This window comes from Ammospiza nelsoni, chromosome 22, assembly GCF_027579445.1.
Source record: "Ammospiza nelsoni isolate bAmmNel1 chromosome 22, bAmmNel1.pri, whole genome shotgun sequence".
Lineage (NCBI taxonomy): Eukaryota > Metazoa > Chordata > Aves > Passeriformes > Passerellidae > Ammospiza > Ammospiza nelsoni.
The window spans coordinates 762,681-782,998 of NC_080654.1; the positions used below are offsets into that span (position 1 = coordinate 762,681).

Genomic DNA, 20,318 nt, shown 5'->3' on the forward strand with positions numbered 1-20,318 from the left:
TTTGGTGGGGGCTCAGCCTCCAGCAATCACCGAGCCTCTGCTGCAATGCAGGTTTCTCACTTTGCAGCACAGCTGTCCTGCAGACACAATAATGTGCATTTCCACTCTGGGGAAGGCACAGCAGCCTGTAATGGCTGCAGCTCCTGGCGTTCCCATAATCAGACTGGCATTTCCCGCTGGCACATGAGGAGAGCGCTCTGGCTGCTGACTGACAGCACATCCCTGTCGCCCTCCTTGCTCCCTGCAGGAGAGGGAGAGCTGGACGAGGAGCACTGGGCACAGCACTTCCCAGACTGCGCTGGCCAGCAGCAGTCCCCCATTGACATCCAGAGGAGGAAGGTGAGGTTCAACCCCACGCTGCAGCTGGAGCTCGGTGGCTACGATGAGCCCCTGCAGGGGCAGCTCAGGATGACCAACAATGGCCACTCTGGTAAGGCTGGGGCACTGCAGGAACACATATTGTGTTTCAGCTTGGAAATGCATCCCCAGACAATGCCCTTGTTCTGAACTCACCTTGCTTTGCCATCTCACCTCATTCTGCTCCCTTAGGTTTGCTGTTTTCCTCAGTCAGGCAGGAAAGCTCTCCAGAAATACATAAATAAGTCAGGCAAATAAAAGGCAGTTAGGTTTCTGCAAGGTATTTTCTCTGTTGGACATGAAAAGGGAATAAAATGCAGCTGGAGAATTCCAGATTGATCCTCTCCTTTAATGTGCTGCAAGACAACAGGCGTTCAGCAGTGGGTGGTATTGGGGCACACTGCATTCAGACTGACTCCTCTGCTTTCAGAAAAATGCATCTTTTGGCCTGTGCATGAATCCTGTGACAGGAATGGAACCTTTGCATCCCAGGTTTGGTTGGATGTAGGTCACCCTGAGTACAAGGCAGAGGAGGATCCCTCCCTCACCAGGGGATTGGTGTTTTGGGGCTCAGGAAAGGAAACTGAAGCACAGCACACGTTAAAAACCCAGCCTTTGGCTACCCAGTTTCAGGGCAATGCTTATCATTTAGGAGATCCCAGATCCCCCTGCTGCAATCTGTAATTCATTGCCTAAATAATTCATCAGCTGGTGCTGTTGGGATAACGCCTTTGGACTACAGATGAGCAGTGAGAGAATTTCCTGATGGCTGCAGGGGAGAGAGGATGAGTGCTTTGGGAAGGTGATGGCAGCAAAAAGCTGTCAGCTCCTGAGTCCTGCACAGCAGCTCTTCCTTCCTGCCTGCAACAAGGAGAGAGAAACCCGGGGTGAGGGCAGGCAGGGGAGTGCCAGCAGGGGAAGACTGCTGTGATTGTGCCCCCGAAAACTGAAACTCCTTTTGTGTGGCCGCACCAAGTCAGCGTTCAGCCCGGAGCTCTCTGTCAGCACTACTGCCCTGCCTGCCTAGACATTAATTCTTGCAGGTTTAGCTTTTTTGACCACATGTGTGTATTTGTCCGTTCTTTTGTTAACTTCCCAACAATGCTTTTCTGATGCGGGGCAGTTTCCTAAAGCACAAAGACAAACGGCTGTGCTATTGACAGCTCCTGTGAGTCAGGCTGGGCTTTTCTACTGGCTTCAGTGAGATGGGACAGGGCAGCAGAATCTCTCAGGGAAAGCACTCAGCAGATCTGAAAGGGACAGCAGAGGGATTTACAGCAGGACTCTCCTTACAGGCTCTCAGAGCCAAACCCCAAATGGCCAGGGCTGGGCAGGCAGGGTGGCTGTGCTGCTGTCCCTGCAGGCAGGCATGGCCAGGGGCCAAGCTGCAGAGCAGCAGTGCTGGGGAAGGCTCAGCTGCACTCTCCCTGCTCAGCCCAGCTGATTCTCCACCGCCTGGCAGAGCAGGAGCACTCACACTGCCCACTCACACTCCATGGAGCACTCACACTGCCCACTCACACTCCATGGAGCACTCACACTGCCCACTCACACTCCATGGAGCACTCACACTGCCCACTCACACTCCCCACTCACACTCCCCACTCACACTGCATGGAGCACTCACACTGCCCACTCACACTCCATGGAGCACTCACACTCCCCACTCACACTCCCCACTCACACTCCATGGAGCACTCACACTCCCCATTCACACTCCATGGAGCACTCACACTCCATGGAGCACTCACACTCCCCACTCACACTCCATGGAGCACTCACACTCCCCACTCACACTCCCCACTCACACTCCATGGAGCACTCACACTCCCCACTCACACTCCACGTGGGGGAAAAGCAGAAGCAAGCCAGGCTGCTCCCTGCCTTTTGCTTGCAGCAAATATTTGCCTGGAATGTCTTAGAGGAGCCTCGAGCTTGTTACAAACTCACAGCACAATTCCCTGGCTGTGTTTTGTAGGAAGTAGAAACCCTGGTGAGGTGCTTGAAGTAAATAACCCTCGTTATGGCAGGCAGTCAGCAGGGAACTCATGAAAAAGGTAGATTGTGTTATCCCTCCCACTCTAGAGCCTTTGGGATATTAAAAGGAAACATGCTTTCATCTTGTCTGTCTATAAACAGTTCGCAAACAAAAGAAACTCCTCAGAAACCCAAACTATGATTAATTAATAATATGTTGTGCTGCATTTTGCAAGGATAGTTGCTAGTTTTTGTAACATGCTGGGGGCTTTCATTTAGATGAGGCAATTCTCCACTTCCACTCCTAGATATATTAACATAATCTATGATTTCTGGCAGGGAATTAGCAGGAAGACAAAGGGTTTGTGACTTCTCCTTGGCAAGGAGAAGAAAAGAGGTTTGTCTCCACAAATCCTTCAGCAGTGACACAGCCTTTTCAAACCTGCAGGGCGTTCCCAGAAGGGCTGGGCCTCACTGGGAATTGTGATAACAGATGAGGCCACTGGCTGTGTTGATTCCCATTCCCCTTTTCTGCCTTGGATAGGAATTGGTTAACAGACCTGTGCCAGATGTGCTGAGCTGGGTGAGCCGAGCATTGAAGCTTTCATTAGTGCCCGCTGCCAATGCCAGAGCTCTCAGGGGAGAAGGGGTCTGCAGGCACAGCTGGGGATGCCCAGTCCTGCTCGTGCCTGCACCAGCCTGAGCCCAGGAAAGGTTTTAAGCACACAAAGTTTTAAATTTCACCGTTTTCCCTCCCACGCCGGGGTGGTGACGGTGCCCGCTCCTTCCAGGAGGTGCCACCACAGGGACGGGCAAGGCTGCCCCCCCTGCTGCCTCCAACCCTGTCCTCCTTCAGTTCAGATCGACTTGCCACCCACCATGAACATCTCCCGAGGGCTGCCAGGTGTGTACACAGCTGTGCAGATGCACCTGCACTGGGGAGGGCTGGACCTGGAGAGCAGCGGCTCGGAGCACACCATCGACGGCATGCGCTACTTCGCTGAGGTTCGTGGGGATCAGGGATCTGGGGCTCACTGGGAAAGGGGGGCTGCACCCCAGAGAGCCTGCAGGGAGATAAGGGGGAAAGCAGGGCAATGGGAAAGGGGGGCTGCACCCCACACAGCCTGCAGGGAGATAAGGGGGAAAGCAGGGCAATGGGAAAGGGGGGCTGCACCCCATAGAGCCTGCAGGGAGGGAAGGGGGAAAGCAGGGCAATGGGAAAGGGGGCTGCACCCCATAGAGCCTGCAGGGAGGGAAAGGGAAAGCAGGGCAATGGAAAGGGGGCTGCACCCCATAGAGCCTGCAGGGAGGGAAGGGGGAAAGCAGGGCAATGGGAAAGGGGGGCTGCACCCCATAGAGCCTGCAGGGAGATAAGGGGGAAAGCAGGGCAATGGGAAAGGGGGCTGCACCCCACACAGCCTGCAGGGAGGGAAGGGGGAAAGCAGGGCAATGGAAAGGGGGCTGCACCCCATAGAGCCTGCAGGGAGATAAGGGGGAAAGCAGGGCAATGGGAAAGGGGGGCTGCACCCCATAGAGCCTGCAGGGAGGGAAGGGGAAAGCAGGGCAATGGGAAAGGGGGCTGCACCCCACACAGCCTGCAGGGAGGGAAGGGGAAAGCAGGGCAATGGGAAAGGGGGGCTGCACCCCATAGAGCCTGCAGGGAGGGAAAGGGAAAGCAGGGCAATGGGAAAGGGGGGCTGCACCCCATAGAGCCTGCAGGGAGATAAGAGGGAAAGCAGGGCAATGGAAAGGGGGCTGCACCCCACACAGCCTGCAGGGAGATAAGGGGGAAAGCAGGGCAATGGGAAAGGGGGCTGCACCCCACACAGCCTGCAGGGAGATAAGGGGGAAAGCAGGGCAATGGGAAAGGGGGCTGCACCCCACACAGCCTGTAGGGAGGCCAGGGGAAAGCAGGGCAATGCCAGGGCTGAGTCTGACAGTGCTGGCACAGAAAACTCCAAGAAAAGCCATGGTGAGAGCACTCGTGTCCTTCAGAGGTGTTCCCCCACAGTCACCACAAACCTGTTAAACCTTTTGGCCCGCTCTGAGGCACAAACAGCACAAACTGGCAGGGTGTCTGTCCCGCCAGTGTGTCCCTCTAACCCTGCAGGAGCCACTCATCACTCCTTGCTGAATGACCCCCTCTCTCTCCTGGCAGTTGCACATTGTCCACTACGACTCTGCCAACTACTCCAGCTTTGAGGAAGCCAAGGACAAGCCCCAGGGGCTGGCTGTGCTGGCCTTCCTGTACACGGTAGGTGTGAGCCAGCCTGGGGCAGGGGCACTGCCTGGGCAAAACCTCCCTGAGACACGAGCTTTGCACAGCTGGCCCTCTTTAGGGGCTGTGCTGCTTCCCCTGGGCCATCTGGGCTTCACACAGCACCAGCCAAAACCCCTTGGGAGCCCCAGAAAACTGCCCCTTAAGTAGTATTTTATATATATATATATCTCCCATATATGAGAATATCAGGTGGGATTTCCCTGCTGTGCCTCCTAGCCTTGCTCTGCTTTGCCAGTGGGAACACTTGAATTTTAAAGTAGTAAAAAAGAATCCTGTTCACTGTTCTGCCCAAGCTGTACAAACCTGAGCATTGTCCAGCCCATCAGGGGACCTGTGGTGGTGTTTGTTCTCTTTGTCTCCCCCCAAGTGCTCAGCAGTGAGAAGGACAGGCAGGTCACACCATTGATCAAGTGTCTGTGCTGTGTTTAGGATGGGCACTTTGAGAACACCTACTACAGCGAATTCATCTCCAAACTGGCAAGGATCAGGTTTGCAGGTAAGACCTGGCAGTGCCTTCCTCTGTCCCTGGTAGCTCCCAGCCTGTGTGCACACTGGGAACTGCCCTTTTCCTGCTGCTGTGCTGGCAGAGCATCCTCAGCCCAGCACAATTTCACCCCAGAGCTGTGGGGAGGGGGCTCAGGGCTGCAATGAATGCACTCCTGGAGGTGTGTGCAGCACCAAACAGCAGCTTCCTGCAGCCTGCACAGCCCCTGATGCCTCCTGGAGCACCCCAGGCACCGGCAGAGCACTGAGAGCACTGCCCAGCACCCCCAGGACCCAGACACGTCTGTCTGACAGAGCACAGGCCCAGAAAGGGCCTCTCGTGCCTCTCCATCTCCTCCCGGCTCCACCACAGTTCTGATGGGCCAGAGGGCTTTGCCAGCCCCAGCTCCAAGAGCGCTGCCCCATTAACTGCTGATACCATCTCTGCTTCCTTTGGAGGTCACTCCACAACTCTCAGCTCCCTGGACATCCAAGCCATGCTGCCAGAAAACCTCTCCCACTTCTACAGGTACCAGGGCTCCCTGACCACCCCTCCGTGCTCCGAGAGCGTCATCTGGACCATCTTCCACTCGCCCATTGTCCTGTCCCACACTCAGGTCAGCGCTGCCTCTCCCCAGCTCCTCCTCCCTCTGGGTGTTCCCTTTCTGCCCTCCAGGGAACACAGAGCTCTTGGGGCACCTCTCCCACAGAGATTTGGGGCGGATTCCTGGAGTTCCAGGTGCCTGTTGTTCTGCCTGGCAGCAGGGCCAGGCTGTGCAGCTGTCACCAAGCTCTGGTGACTGATCACAAAACTCTGCTCAGCAAAGCTCAGCCACCCTGGAGCACTATAAAAAAGGAAGAGACCCATGAGATTAACAAGGCAAAAACTACTGCAAGAGAATCCCCCTGAAAAAAAAACCAAGCCAAAAAAAAAAAAAAAAACACCAAAAAAACCATAACATTAAAATAATTACAGAATAATTGGCCGATTTTAGAAGGTATTTCAGGGTTTTTCTGTGTCTAGACTCACACTGAAAGTAATGCTTTAAAGTTAATAAATAATAAAGAAGCATCAGAAACATTTTCTTCCAGGAGAAGAAAAAGATAAAACCGAGACCACAGTAGTGGGAGATCACAGTGTGCTCTCTTTGAAATAGAAATACTCTTTTTGGCAGGGGAAGGCTGGAGGGCACTTGTGAGAAAAGCACTGAATAGCAGCAGAATCTCCATCCCTGCTGTCCTCAGGCAGGAGCCCAGAACTCCCCCAGCTCTTATCACGAATTGGCTGATAAGGGCCCTCAGTCCTGTTCCTTCCCCAGCTGCTGCTCAGCGAGAGACCCTGAGGATTCCTGTGTGATCCTCAGTGCAATCCCCAGCTGCAGGGTGTGCACTGCAGGTCTGGGCACAGCTGCTGTCCCCATGCCCCGTGTGATGTCCCTGTGCCCTCTGCCATGTCCCTGTGCCCTCTGCCATGTCCCTGTGCCATTCTGCACTGCAGGTCTGGGCACAGCTGCTGTCCCCATGCCCTCTGTAATGTCCCTGTGCCCTCTGTAATGTCCCTCTGCCCTCTGCCATGTCCCTGTGCCCTTTGTGATGTCCCTGTGCCGTTCTGCACTGCAGGTCTGGGCACAGCTGCTGTCCCCATGCCCTGTGTTATGTCCCTGTGCCCTCTGCCATGTCCCTGTGCCCTCTGCCATGTCCCTGTGCCATTCTGCACTGCAGGTCTGGGCACAGCTGCTGTCCCTGTGCCCTCTGCCATGTCCCTGTGCCATTCTGCACTGCAGGTCTGGGCACAGCTGCTGTCCCCATGCCCCGTGTGATGTCCCTGTGCCCTCTGCCATGTCCCTGTGCCATTCCACACTGCAGGTCTGGGCACAGCTGCTGTCCCCATGCCCCGAGTGATGTCCCCGTGCCCTGTCCCTGTCCCGTGGCAGGTGCAGCTGCTGGAGAACACGCTGCTGGACTGGCACAACCGCACCCTGCGCAACGATTACCGGCACGCGCAGCCGCTGCGGGGCCGCGTGGTGGAGGCATCCTTCCGTGCCCAGCGGGGCCAGGGTAGGGCCAGGGGACCCTGGGGGAGGGTGTGACACTGCCAGGCCCTGTGCTCGGACAGGCTGCAGTCCCTGCCTGGGAGGGCAGTGTCCCTGCTCGGGCGGAGCTGTCCCCGTGCCTCCCCTGCCCTGGGGCTGTCACACCTCCGGGGCAGCTGGTGCCACCTGGCACCGCGTCGGGAGCCTCAGCTCAGCTGTGTCTGGCGCATGGAGCTGCAGGAACAGCTCTGGCTGGGCAGCCACACTGAGGAGAGGAGCTGCAGTTTGAAGCAGCTTCTGCTCCGGTTGGAAAATGCAGCTTGTGCAGGTGCCAGCCCTCTGTAAGTGCAGCTCTCTGATTGCTCCAGCACAGTGTGATCCGGAGGAATTCACCCTCAGGCTGGACCAAATCCAGATGCAGCTCCAGGACATGAAGAGAGAGTTGCTGAATGGACTGAGCCACACAGGTAAGACACAGGTTGAGTCCCCTCACCTTGTGAGGGTGGAGAGCCCTGCTGAGCTTGGTGGCCCAAACCAGTGACAGCTTTGGCACTGGCACACACAGGTAGAATTCTGTGCCATATCTGGGCCTGCTGATGGAAATCCTTCACCATCATCAAGGCCAGCCCTAAGCCAGCTACTCCCACAGCAGCTGCAGCTCTCTCCTGCCACATGGGAGCACATTTTTACAAACAGTAAAAATGCTCAGCTCAGTTCCCCCAGGGTAAATAACCCTCACCTCTATTTTATACAGCATGAGAAAAGGGAGGAAAGAGGGAAAGCCATTTTTTGCCCAAATGTTTCTGTGGAGGAGCTCAGCTCAGCTTTTTATCATTCCAAAGCCCTTCCCTGCTGGCACAACACACAGCATAGCTGGGAGCTCAGACTGCACGGCCCTACCAGCTCTGTGGGTGCCGGCCTCCAGAATCTGGCTGGTTTACAGGAAATGTAACTGCTGGTTTTGGGTTATTCCAGATACCAAATCCAGCACCTTTCCAGCTTTCTACTTCCCCGTGGAAAACGTTGAGAGCTTTGTGGAGGTGCATCCCCTCCGTGCCGTGTCCCTGCAAGCCCTCACGCTGTGCTTCTGGAGCAGAGCCCAGCCCCAGGGCAGCCAGACCGTCCTGTCCTACTCCACTGGGGAGAGCGAGCACGAGCTGGAGGTGACCGTGGGCTCAGAGCTGGGGCTCTGGCTGGGAGGGCACTTCCTCAGCTTCCCCCTGCAGCACGGGGCGCAGGGCTGGCTGCACCACTGCGTCACCTGGGCAGCCCCAGAGGGAACGGCCACGCTCTGGCTCAACGGGGCAGCTGGCAAAGCCAGGAGCATCCAGAAGGGCTACGTGACCCGGGCCGGGGGCTCGCTGCTGCTGGGCAAGGCCAGGGACCCTCTGCTGGGCACGTTCTCCAACGGCTTGGCAGGCTGGCTGAGCCGGGTGAGCCTGTGGAGCAGGGTGCTCAGCGCCGCCGAGGTTCGGGCGCTGGCGCTCTGCAAGGCAGGGCAGCCCACGGGGGATGTCATAGCCTGGGGACAGACCCCCATGGCCCTGCTCGGGGGGGTCCTTCTGCAGCCTGACTCCAGCTGCCAGTGAGCACAGCCCTGCCTCAGGGCATCCAGACGGCCCCAGCTGTGGCCTGGGAAAGTCACAAAAACTGAGCTGGTTTGCTTGTTGCTCCTCCTGCTTTGTAGGCTCGCTATGCACCTCCTGGTGCTCCAGGGTGTTTTTCCAAGAGACCAAAACCTCCATCCGTGAGATAAAAGCAATGAACTGCAGAATCTGGCACAGTCCAGCACCCTGGGTTGTTACCTCTCTCCAGGGGGTTGATTTAGATCCCCATACACAGATTTTTTTTTCATGCCAAAGAGCTGCTCTCTGCTCAAAGGAGCCGCTTTCTCAAATAAAATTTCTCTCCCATTCATTTCCCAGTCTCAGTTTCTCTCCATCCTCCCTGCTTGTCTCTCCTGTTTGTCAGCGCCAACTCACCTCCCTTCCCTTGCAGTCGTGTCCCACAGGAGCAGATGTGGAGCTGTGGCAGGGCAGCTCCCAGGACAGGTCCTGTGCACTCCCTGTGCCCTGGCCCGTGGCACAACTTTGCTTCTTTTCTGTAGTGGATGCAGAGACAGAGCATGGAAACAGCTCCTTTTCCAACACTCATATATCACAAACTTGAGCACAGGTGTATTGTGTAGATAAACTGATTGTTGTATATATAAACTGATTTGCTAAGGTTAAAGTAAATCAGTGAGGGATTCTCCATCTACTACACAAGATCCATGCCAAGCTGCTCAACAGTTCTGCTTTTGTCAGAACAGAGGGCACACACTGACATACCAAATGGAATTTAATTTCCCTTGCTGGACCCTCAAACACACAAGTGACAGTTCTCAGAGGAGTTTAGGGCACTCCTTGCACACAACTGCCCCACAGCCAGCCCAAGGGCTGCCGTATGTCCTCTGGATGTGCCACCAGGACACCAGGGACACTCATCAGCTCCTTGGTCACAGACTGAGCTGGCTGAGGACATTTCCTGTTCCTTGGAACAAGAGGAGGATTTGGCAGCATTAGCTTTGGATTTGATGTTAAATGTCTTTTCCAGCCTTAACAGTTCTGTGATTGTCAGATCAGCATCAAAGGAGGAATCCCTGGATTTGTTTTCCTGCTGAACAGATCCTGTCAGGCCAAACACAGCTGGCTCACATCTCAGTGCTGGAGAGTGATTTCTTCTCTTCCTGCCTGCTCAGGGGGTAGGAATCTTTAGGCTCTTGGCTTTCCTGCACCTCCACTTTGTTCCTCTTGGCCATGATCCTGTTGATCTCCATGAAGGTTTTATTCTTGGTCTCGGGAACGATGAAGAAGATGTAGAGCAGGGTGGCCACGCAGACGGCACAGAAGATGAGGAAGCTGTAGGGCCCCAGGCCAGCCTAGGGCAGGGACAGGAGAGAGCAGGGCTCAGGGCACATTCCAGCTGGGAATGCCTGCTCTGGGCCTGCCCTGCCTGTGGAAATGCTGCCACGGTGAGGTGCTCGTGGTTTAGCCTGAACGACTCAAAGCTGGGGAGCTTTTAGATTCTGTATTCTCCAACCAACACCAGGGGTTCATTGGAAACTCACTGGGAAAGGAGGCTGAGGGTCTGCTCTGTAACTCACACAAAACTCAGCAGCTGCCTCTGCCCAGGGTGAGGTCAGGGCCTGCAGCAGTTTGTGGTCCCTGCTGCTGGGGGCAGTTTAACTGGACATCCAGATTTCAGAACCTAAAACTGTCCCTTCAAGGCACATCCTGCAGGGGAAGATGGGGAATTTGCCATCTTTTCCAAGCTCCTGAGCTCAGGATGAGACCTGGCAATCAAACTGCTTTCTTTTAAAGCCTGTGCAACAGGCAGGTGTGATGAGACAATGCTGAGCAGCATCAGTCTCCTGCCCACGACACATCCCACCCAGGGCATTTGGGAACCAGCAAATGCATCCACACTCCCCAAAGCCTCTCTGCAAGGGCACGGGGGTGAAGACGCCCGAGTGCTGTCCTTCTCACCTCCATGTAGAGGAAGAGCAGCCCCACGGTGAAGTTGCTCAGCCAGTGCACAGAGCCGCCCACCATGAACGCCGCGGGCCGGGACGACTGCAGGAACATCTCGGTGATCATCACGGCAGGAATGGGACCTGCAGGGCAGCTGCAGCTGAGGCCACCCCTCAGGGAGTCCCCTCACCCTGAGCTCCTCATTACACCGCTCATCTCAGTGGCAGGCAGTGGTTTCAGGTATCAGCAAATCAAACAAGGATTCAATTTAAAGGAAAAAACGGGGCAATTAAATGGCTTGCACGGGGCATGGCCACACAGGGGCGAAATTGAGCCCCCCCTGGATGAGCCCCACAGAGGTTTTGGCTGGACCTTGAAGGCAGCACCTGGCTTTACCCAGCTCCTGGGGAGGCTGTGGGCACTCACTGGGTCCGACGGCGTGTCCAATGATGTAGGCAATGACACAGACTATGCTGAGGTAGGACATCCAGGACACAGAGCTCTGTGAGGATGGAAGCACAGCTGAGGGGTGTCTGAACGTGCCCTGCACACTCAGGGAGCTGCTCACGGTGAGGTCTGGGTGAGTTCCGGGGCAGGGTCACCCTTCAGTGCCAGGATCAGGCACAGAAACCATGGGGGGGACCAGCTGAGCCATCATACACACCTGGAGGTTGAGGGCCAGGGTTAGGACTGCACAGGAGGCAGAGCACAGCACGAAGCCAGCCAGGAGAAGGATCCTCCTCCCCAGGGACTCCACAATGAAAACCTGGGAGAGACAGGAGAGGGGCAGACACCAGGGGCTCAGCAATTGCTGCAGATGCTTTTGTCCAAGGGACGCCACAGGGCATCTGTCATGGAAAACACCTCCCAAAGTGCGCAAATAACGCTCCAGTGGAAGGCTTTTGGGATGAGATGACCTCTAAGGTCCCTTCCAACCCAAACATTCTGCGACTGCAGGATTCCACGAGCACAACCTAATTTAAACAGGGGCAGGGGAGAGCTCAGAGAGCCCCAGCACAAACTTACAGCCAGCAGCGTCATGACCACGTTGATGGCACCTATTGACACGGTGACATACTGGATGCTGCTGCTGTGCACCCCCGCTGACTCGAAGATCCTGTCTGCATAGTAGAAAACCTGCAGCAGAACCACAGCACAGTTACTGCGTGGCCTGAGGCAGGGCGTGGGGACTGCTTTAAATGCTGGCACTGGTGCACTGGAGCCCCAGGATGGAATCTGTCCATCTCTGCAGACACTGGCTGGGATGTGGGCACTTTGCTCCAGAAACACTCCAGTGACCATTAACAGGGCACTGAGCCTGCACCTTGTCCTGTGTTTGGAGCTGGCCAGGCCTGACCCAGCCCTGTGTGACACTGGGCATGTCCTGGGTGAAGGGGCTCTCCCAGGGGTCTGCCCTGTGCCAGCAGTGCCCCCAGGACTGCCCTGTGCCAGCAGTGCCCCCAGGACCCCTCTGAAGTTCCGGCCCTGTTTGTGCCCCCCCACTCACCCCGTTGACCCCCGAGAGCTGCTGCCCTGCCATCATGACGATGATGGAGATGAGCTGCCACCTGAGGCCCCTGGAGGTGAACAGGCTGAGCACAGAGAACTGCCCCTCCTCCTTCTCGGAGCGATCCTCCTGGTACATCTCCTGAATCTCCTCATCCACGTCCTGCCAGCCCCTCAGCCTCTGCAGAGCTGGTGGGGAGAGCACAAGGACAGCCCCAGGATGGCAGAGCTGTGCTGCTTCAGAGCAGGACGCAGCAGGGTGGGCACCTGGGCAGCGTGCTGGGCACCTGGGCGTCCCCACGCCCAGGGAAAGGAGTGGTGTCCTGAGAATTCCACCCCCATCAGTGGAGAACTTCCCACCCTCGTGGTGCTGCCAGCCTGTCCCACAGCCAGATCCATCCCCATCCCCTCCCAGCTCCCTTTTCCACCCTCGTGGTGCTGCCAGCCTGTCCCACAGCCAGATCCATCCCCTCCCAGCTCCCTTTTCCATCCTTGTGGTGCTGCCAGCCTGTCCCACAGCCAGATCAGCCCCATCCCCTCCCAGCTCCCTTTTCCACCCTCGTGGTGCTGCCAGCCTGTCCCACAGCCAGATCCATCCCCATCCCACCGCCAGCCCCATGCCCTGGCAGCCCCCTGGCATGGCAGCAGGGCACAGCGTGGGGCTGTACCTGTCCGTGCCTGCTCCTCGGAGCCCCTCTGGATGAGCAGGTACCTGGGGCTCTCGGGGAAGAAGGGCAGTGCCAGGAGCTGGAGCAGGGACGGGATGCCAGTGAGCCCCAGCAGCACGGGCCACCCTGCAGCAAGGTCACAGCAATCAGGGAGGGAAATCCTCACCCCGGGCAGCCTGGAGAGGCCCCGGGCCACAGCTTTACCTCTGGCATTGCCAAGGATGCCCTGCAGCCCGAGGATCTGAGCTGCAAGGATGCCAATGGTGATGAAGAGCTGTGGCACCACCCCCACAGCTCCTCTCAGGTTCTTGGGGGACATTTCTCCGAGGAACATGGGAACCACGTTGGAAGCCAGACCTAGAAGTTAAGAGTTGTACAAAAGGATTGGTTTTTACTTTGACCAGTTACTGAATCAAGTGCATGAACACATTGGAAATTCAACTGGGGGTTCCTTTCCCAGCAGACTACTTCTAGAACGACCTTGCACACTGAAGCTGACTCTTTTGCTCTCTTTTTGTTTCTTTCCTATTTTCTTGGCTTCTTTGCCACTACCTAGACAAATTGGGAGCAGTGTCAGACATGCAGCTCAGCCTTCAGCCAGCTGCTGATTGCCCATGGGCCACAAAAGAGATCCCTGAAGAACCACAAGGTGCAAGCTTCACAGCCAAACCCTTCTGCTTTCAGTGCCTGGGTGATCAGCTCTGGGCAGCAAAGCACTTGTGGAGTGTGGCAGGGCGAGCAGGAGCCTGCCTTGCCTGCAGAGCCAGCAGATATTTGGGGGTTTCTTGGTTTGAGTGTTCAGTGTTCATCCCCCTGAATGCAGCTTTCCCCAGCAGGCTCTGCCAGGAGCGGCACAAGGCACACAAAGAAAAGCTGTGCCGCTCCAGGTTTGGAAACTAACTGCAAATACAAGAGAGGAACCTTTTGCTTCCTCTAAAGCCAGAAGAGAAGTCAGTACCCAGACACGCTGCTGTGAAAGGGGAAGGAAATGGCTCCGTGTCGGATTTAGAACTTCCCTGCTGGGTCAGGCCGTGCTGAGGGCTTGGCTGGCCCGTGACGCCGTGCGGGTGGCCTGCTGCAGTGGCTGTTCGTGCTCTAATAAGGGCACCAGGGACACGGGTTATTTTAGGAGCTCTCAGGGCTGCCCACAGTGACCCCAGCCAGCCCCTGTGCTGCCAATCCTGCAGCTCCCAAACTCCTGGGATCAAATGACCACAGGCAGCTCTCGTCTGACCTTTCTAGAGCCCCTGGGCTGCAGGAGCCAAAGGTGATCGGGCTGATATTTGAAAGCTCAAAGGCCTAAATGTCGCAGACATCTTTTTATGAATATCCTTCCTTAGGATTTTTTCTTCTTGAGAAGCTGAGAAGCTCCAAGAACAAAATGTAAACAATGGTTATCTGCTGCTGTGGAATGCAACAGGTAAATCTGTGATTGGTCTTGTGTAAATGCTTAAATTTAGTGACCAGTCACGGCAGAGCTGGCTCTCTCTGTCTGAGCCAGCTGCTTTTGTTATTATTCTATTCTATTCTATTCTATTCTATTCTATTCTATTCTATTCTATTCTATTCTATTCTATTCTAATTCCATTCCATTCCATTCCATTCCACTCCATTCTTAGCCAGCCTTCTGAGATGAACTTTTCCCTTCTATTCTTTTTACTATAGTTATAATGTAATATATATATATATATCATAAAACAATAAATCAAACCTTCTAAAGCATAGAGTCAACATTCTCGTCTCTCCCCTCACCCTGTGACCACTGTCACACCTAAAAGGCACAGAAACCAGAGCCACCAGTGCCAGGGGGTGCCAGCCCTGGGTCCTCCCCAGCCCCAGTTCAGGCCAGGCCAGCCAGGGTGGGACGAGCCAGGGCAGCCAGGCTGGATTTGTGGGTTGTAAATAACTGCAGAGAGGGATCACATTCAACAGGACCCTTAGCATTTGTCCCAAGCTCCGTGCTGAGGGCAGCTGCCAGGTTTGAGGGAGTCAAAAGTCAGGGTAAAACCTTTGGATTAAAAAAAAAAAAAAGGAAAACAAGAAACTGGCTCAGGAAAGCAATTGATCTGTGCATGCAGCAATTACAATTGGCCAGCTAAGGCAGGAAATTGTTCTTACAAGCCAGCCCAGCTCATTAACAAGCCATGGAGTGTGCCAGTCTCACCAGCCCAAAGCCAATTAATTGAGCCTGAATGCTCTTAGGACCCTTACAGGCCTGGCTGAGCTCAGGGCACCCAGCACGGTTCTGTTCTGCTCCTGCAGCTCCAGCACTGCCAATCCAGCAGGAACACGCAGATATCCTCGATTCCCTCCCTCTGCAGGAAACCCAGGGGCTCTGAGCCCTTTGCTCTCCCTTTTAACATTTCTTTTCTGCTGCAGGAAGAACAGCCAGTTCCAGGACTGGATTATTGGATCTGGCAGTGCTTTTGATGGATTATTCTGGTTCTGTTAAAAAGGAAAGGAGCAGACTATCTGCTTCAAGATGTCTGGGCAAACAGATTATCCTCAGCGGGTTTGGAGCTGCAGTGCCCAGCAGATGTTTATTGCTGCATTTACAGACACACATCTCCTCCCTGCAGCTCAGATTCCAGCCCCATTATCTCCCAAAGATCTTCAGTCCTTCTGCACCAGGCTGAAGTGCAGCCTTGTCATGCAGATCCCGAAGTGAGATACCTGTGAGAGCATCTGCTGGGGGAATAAAACACCTTTCCACAGCCAAGGAAATATTTACTGCTCCCCCTTTACCGCCCACTTACCAGCAAATATTCCCACGAGGACACGGGAAAGGATGATCACTTCAAAGCTTTTTGCCAGTTCTGAGGTCCCCATGAGGATTGCAGCAGCGATGGAGAAGAGGTTATTTATCAGCAAAGTGCCCTTTCTGCAAGGGAGCAGCAGGAGAGAGGATTCAGCTGGGCATCGCTGAGTTGCAGAGAGATCCCCTCTGTCCAAAAATCAATTAATCATCGTGCCAAACACTGCTCAAGGAGGAAATGGCAATGGCCACGTTTTTCCTGCAGGCAATGAAGGCCTCCAGAACAAAGTGGAGTTTCTCAGGAAGCCTGAGCAGCAGAAGCTGGGCCTGATCTGACCCCAGGACTTTATTTCCCCACTGGCTCCATGCCCTGCCCACACCAGAACCCCATAAATCCCTTCCCAATGGGAGATAACCCTTGGGGCTGAGCCCAACCCATACCAGAACCCCATAAATCCCTTCCCAATGGGACACAACAGCTGCTCTCCATCTGCCCCAAGGTGTGAGAGGGAATTTCAGGCAGCTCAAGGGCTGGGCAAGGTGGGGTCCCCACCAGCTCAACGTTGTCTCTCCCGAAGGAGGGCAGGGCCTCTCACCCACCTGCCACAGCTGTTGACCATGGGCCACACCAGGAGTGACCCAAAGAGGCCACCCAGGGGGAACATGGACACTGTGAGTGACCAGAGCAGGGTCTGGAAGCCCCTGTCCATGGGCAGCCCTGTCCTCTCCAGGTGGGTGCTGTTGTAGAAGTCCTGCATGTACTGGAAGGAAGCACAGAGCAGGTTTGGCACAGAGGGACAATCCCTGTGCTGGGAGGGTTAGATAACAGCAGCTCAGGGCCATAAAGCTCTGCCATAAAACCCTGCCATAAAACAACTGTCCTGAGGAAAAATGGGATGGCTGAGCTGGGAATGAGTGCAAGGGAGGGATGGAGGAGCCTGGGGAGGAGGAGGAGGATGGAGGAGCCTGGGGAGGAGGAAGATGGAAAGCCTGGGATGAAGGAGGATGGAGGAGCCTGGGGAGGAGGATGGAGGAGCCTGGGATGAAGGAGGAGAAGGATGGAGAAGCCTGGGAGGAAGGAAGAGGAGGAGGGAGAAGCCTGGGATGAAGGAAGAGGAGGAGGGAGAAGCCTGGGATGAAGGAAGAGGAGGATGGAGGAGCCTGGGATGAAGGAGGAGGATGAGGATGGAGAAGCCTGGGGAGGAGGAGGAGGATGGAGGAGGAAGATGAAAAGCCTGTGTTCCTGCAGGCTGTCCTGCCCTGTAGGATGTGCCTGGTTCCCAGAGCTGTGTCCCAGGCGCACAGAGAGAGCACGAGCCCCCCACAAATAATTTTTCATAATTATTTTTCAAATAATTCAATGAATTGAATTTGCATAACCCCGGCCCTCACCACTCACCGGGGCAGGGGAGTTGATCACAGACACGTTGTAGCCGTACTGGAAGGAAGAGCCAAAGGCAGAAATCAGAGCCGCCAGGGCCAGGGGCAGCGTCATCTTCTGCAGAGGGAGAGAAAAACCATCAGCACCCCCTTGGAAGTGGCTCTTAGGCATTAACAACATCCAGTAAAAACAATGAAATACACCAAGTCTTGCTTTCTGTGTTTTCCCTTCATTTTGCTGCATTTAAAGCCCAATGGGTTGTTTCCATTACAGCTCACTTTGTTCTGCTTGATATGCCCACAGCCATTAGAGTAACTCACTCTGCTTTGCTGCTATTGATGAATCATTTGGATGATTAATTTTTTTCCAAGTTACCATTCTTAAAACACCACCCTGCAGGGAAAAAGGTTGTGTGCAATTATCCTTTTCCAATGTGCAAATTGGGCAGTGCGATAACGCAGGATATTGGCACAGGAAAGCCTTAAAAAGAAGTGATTTTTGCATTAAGTGGCCAAATCCCTTTCCTGTTGGTTTTCTCTTCCTCTGCGTTTTGGGATGGAGCTGTTTATGGACCCGACTGATTGCCACCGAAGCCAATTAGAATTTATCCAGGCAACCCCCAGGCTTGGCAGAGGGCACAGGAGCTGCACCTTGCCCTGGGACAGGGGAGGGCATTGCCATCTGAGCAGGATCACCGACGTGGGCACACATTCCCCAGGCTCACGAACCACCAGAACAATTCCCTTTTCCCAGCAGTTCAGCGGCAGCTCAGCCCCGGGCCGTGCTGACAGAGCTGGGTTGTTGGGGTTTTCTTTGGCTGGGTTTTACAGCTCACTAATGCATCTCGCTGCTGCTACATCAATAAAGCCATTTTTCATTTTAATCTCCTTTGCTGCCACCCTCTCCAGCCCTAATGGCCTTGATGGCTGCCAGGATTTCTGTCCCAGCTCTCAGCTCGGGTCCCACACGAGTTCTCTGTCCCTTCCCTAATTGAACATTTGTCCAAATAGCTGCTGGTGCTCCTTTCTGTCCCTCAGCATCCCTGGCAGCCCAGCTCCAGGGACCTGCAGGGTTTAAGGTGTCACAGGAGATCCAAATTCAGGTTTGGAAGGAGGCTCAGGCTTCCAGGTCCTTTTTCTGGGAGGAGGCTGCTGACATTCCCTCATGGGTGAAGAAAAGCAGCTCCTTGCTCCCATTAACCAGCTCCCAGGAGCTCACAAGAGCCGCTGGTGTAAATCATTGACATCCAGCACTCCCAAGGAAACCTCTGGCGTTCCCCAGCGGCGCTTTGGGCAAGGCTCCTCTTCGGGAAAGGCAGCCCCGTCCAGGAGCATCTGCAGCAAAAACCGACTGGAAAATAGGGAAGAAAACTCACACACAGAAGGGGAAAGTCCCACAGAAGGAGAAGGTGACACAGAAGGAAAATTCCACAGAAGGAAAAGTCCCACAGAAGTTATGGGGTGGCAGAGCTGCAATCAATCACTCAGTGCAGCACTGCAGACAGACACAAACCGGGCTCAAGAACAGAAACATCTCAGCCCAAAATCAGGGTCTTTCCTCTCGTCACAGGTGTGCCCAGGTGTCCCCGTGTCCCTGGGGGCAGGCAGGCACCACACTCACCCCCCTGGCACCCTGGGTGCCCTCGGAGCTGTCCCGCTTCCCTCCTTCCATGCTGCTGGGGGCGCGGATCACAGATGCTGAGCAGGGCTTCCTCCAGCAGCCACGGGGGCAGGGGACTGCCCTGCACAGAGAAACCCCTCCCGTGACTCTCCCAAACACCTCCAGACCCTGCCAGGCTCTGTCAGCCAGGGTAAGGCTGTGACTGATCATCCCCTTCCCCTGCCTGACTCTCCCATGGCTGCAGTTTCATTGTCACCCAGCTCTGGTGCCAGTGACAGATGTTCTTCCACCAGATGCTGTCTCAGACAGAGGTGCTGGCCAGTGAGGGGGGCACAGGCTCATCTCTGCAGGGAGAAGGGGCAGACCTTCCCCAAAGCTGGTACAATGAGCCAATTTCCCCCGTATCTGCTTGGACATACAGACAAGCAGAGCCCATGGAGCTGCGGCTCCTGGGGTGGCACAGCCAGAGTTGGTGCCCAGCAGTTGTGGCACCAGGGAGCTGCAGCTGAACCCCGTCGAGCCCGTGCACACGAGCTGCACAAATCTGCCCCAAATGCCGCTCCTGTCCTACCTTGCAGCCCAGCTGGCTCAGGCAGCGCTGCAGCCCCCAGGGCTCATCCTCCAGAGCTGCTCCTTGGCTGTCTCCTCCAAAGCAGCTCCTTCCCCTCTCCAGGCAGGGTGCAGCACGTGCTGCTGCCTCTCCTCTGTTACGGGACGGCTTTGGAGCCCGGTTAATCATCCACTACAATCCAGAGTTTATCAGGGAAACGCTCACAGGCGTTCCCAGCAGCAGGACGAACCAGAACAGAACCTGCTGCCTTGCTGCTCTGCCTGTTTTTGTTGGGCAGGCAGGAAAAGGCGCCTCTTGAGCAGCTCCTGCCGTGCTCCACGTGCCCTGCACAGCCCCTGGCTGGCTGCAGCACGGCCCGAGCAGGGACAGGGCAGCGCCTGCTGCTCCCACGGAGCAGCAATTCAGCAAAATCCAGCCCCGCTGCTTTTCTCTTTCCTTGCCTTTCTTTTCAGAGCCTGAAGTTGCTGTTCCCAGGTGTCCTGATGGGGATTGCTGGGATTCATAAAATCAGAGGGTTTTGAGAAGGTGGTTAAAAAGGCAGGCTTCTGACAGCAGATTTGTGAGCATTGCTAATGCAGCAAAAAGTTTTCTGAGCAGTAGAGCAGACGTGAGAAACAGCACAATAGACTTTTGTAACGTGTCTTCATAGATTGCAACAAGGTTATTTAATGTACATCTTTAGAAGGTTAGTATGAATGAGTCTCTGTGCTTTGTCTCTCATGAACGAGCCGTTGTGTCACCTATCATGACGTGTGTTTCATACGATTAGATAGAATTCTTGTCAATATGTTTTGCTCTGTGTGAGATTGGCTGAAATCTAGGCTGAGATGGCTTTATGCTGTGCTGTAATGCAACACCCCCTTGGCATTCCCTTTAGATCAGAGAGCTGTTAACATCCTGTCTCCATTGTCCTAACAGTGGACCGAGACTGATGTGCTGAATAAACAGCTCACGACACTGGTTCAGGTTTGCCCCGTCTCATTCACGAATGTACACAGCTTGCCATGGCAGGGATCAGCTCCTGCTGCCCTCACCTTCACACGTCTGCAGCCAAGAGGGAAAATTCTGCCCCAGAATAGGGGAAGCTGCAAAAAGGGCAAATTTCCACTCCTTCAAAGGTTGCTTCACCCTCTGGGAGCTCTGACAGCTGCTCTGACACTCAGTAAATGCAGGG

The 20,318-nt window shown here is 55.0% G+C and overlaps 2 protein-coding genes across 3 annotated transcripts; one reads left to right on the forward strand and one right to left on the reverse strand.

Moving 5' to 3' along the window:
- The first annotated feature begins 286 nt into the window (after positions 1–286).
- CA6 (carbonic anhydrase 6) lies at positions 287–8,720 on the forward strand. Its single transcript, XM_059487708.1, has 8 exons — positions 287–430; positions 3,191–3,339; positions 4,493–4,588; positions 5,045–5,111; positions 5,558–5,715; positions 7,033–7,156; positions 7,500–7,598; positions 8,107–8,720. The coding sequence occupies exons 1-8, from the start codon at positions 409–411 to the stop codon at positions 8,718–8,720; spliced, it is 1,329 nt and encodes a 442-aa protein (XP_059343691.1). The 5' UTR covers positions 287–408.
- Positions 8,721–9,453: 733 nt separating this feature from the next.
- LOC132082983 (solute carrier family 2, facilitated glucose transporter member 5-like) lies at positions 9,454–18,624 on the reverse strand. 2 transcript variants are annotated; one of them, XM_059487464.1, is made up of 12 exons: positions 18,574–18,624; positions 16,972–17,067; positions 16,173–16,333; positions 15,574–15,698; positions 13,022–13,174; positions 12,818–12,943; positions 12,151–12,338; positions 11,670–11,780; positions 11,308–11,409; positions 11,070–11,145; positions 10,659–10,745; positions 9,454–10,051 (listed from the first exon to the last, which is right to left on the reverse strand). In XM_059487464.1, the coding sequence occupies exons 1-12, from the start codon at positions 18,622–18,624 to the stop codon at positions 9,957–9,959; spliced, it is 1,371 nt and encodes a 456-aa protein (XP_059343447.1). In that variant the 3' UTR covers positions 9,454–9,956. The 2 variants fall into 2 exon arrangements, with proteins under 2 accessions (XP_059343447.1, XP_059343446.1); XM_059487463.1 differs by having other exon boundaries at positions 10,659–10,786.
- Between the last annotated feature and the right edge of the window lie 1,694 nt (positions 18,625–20,318).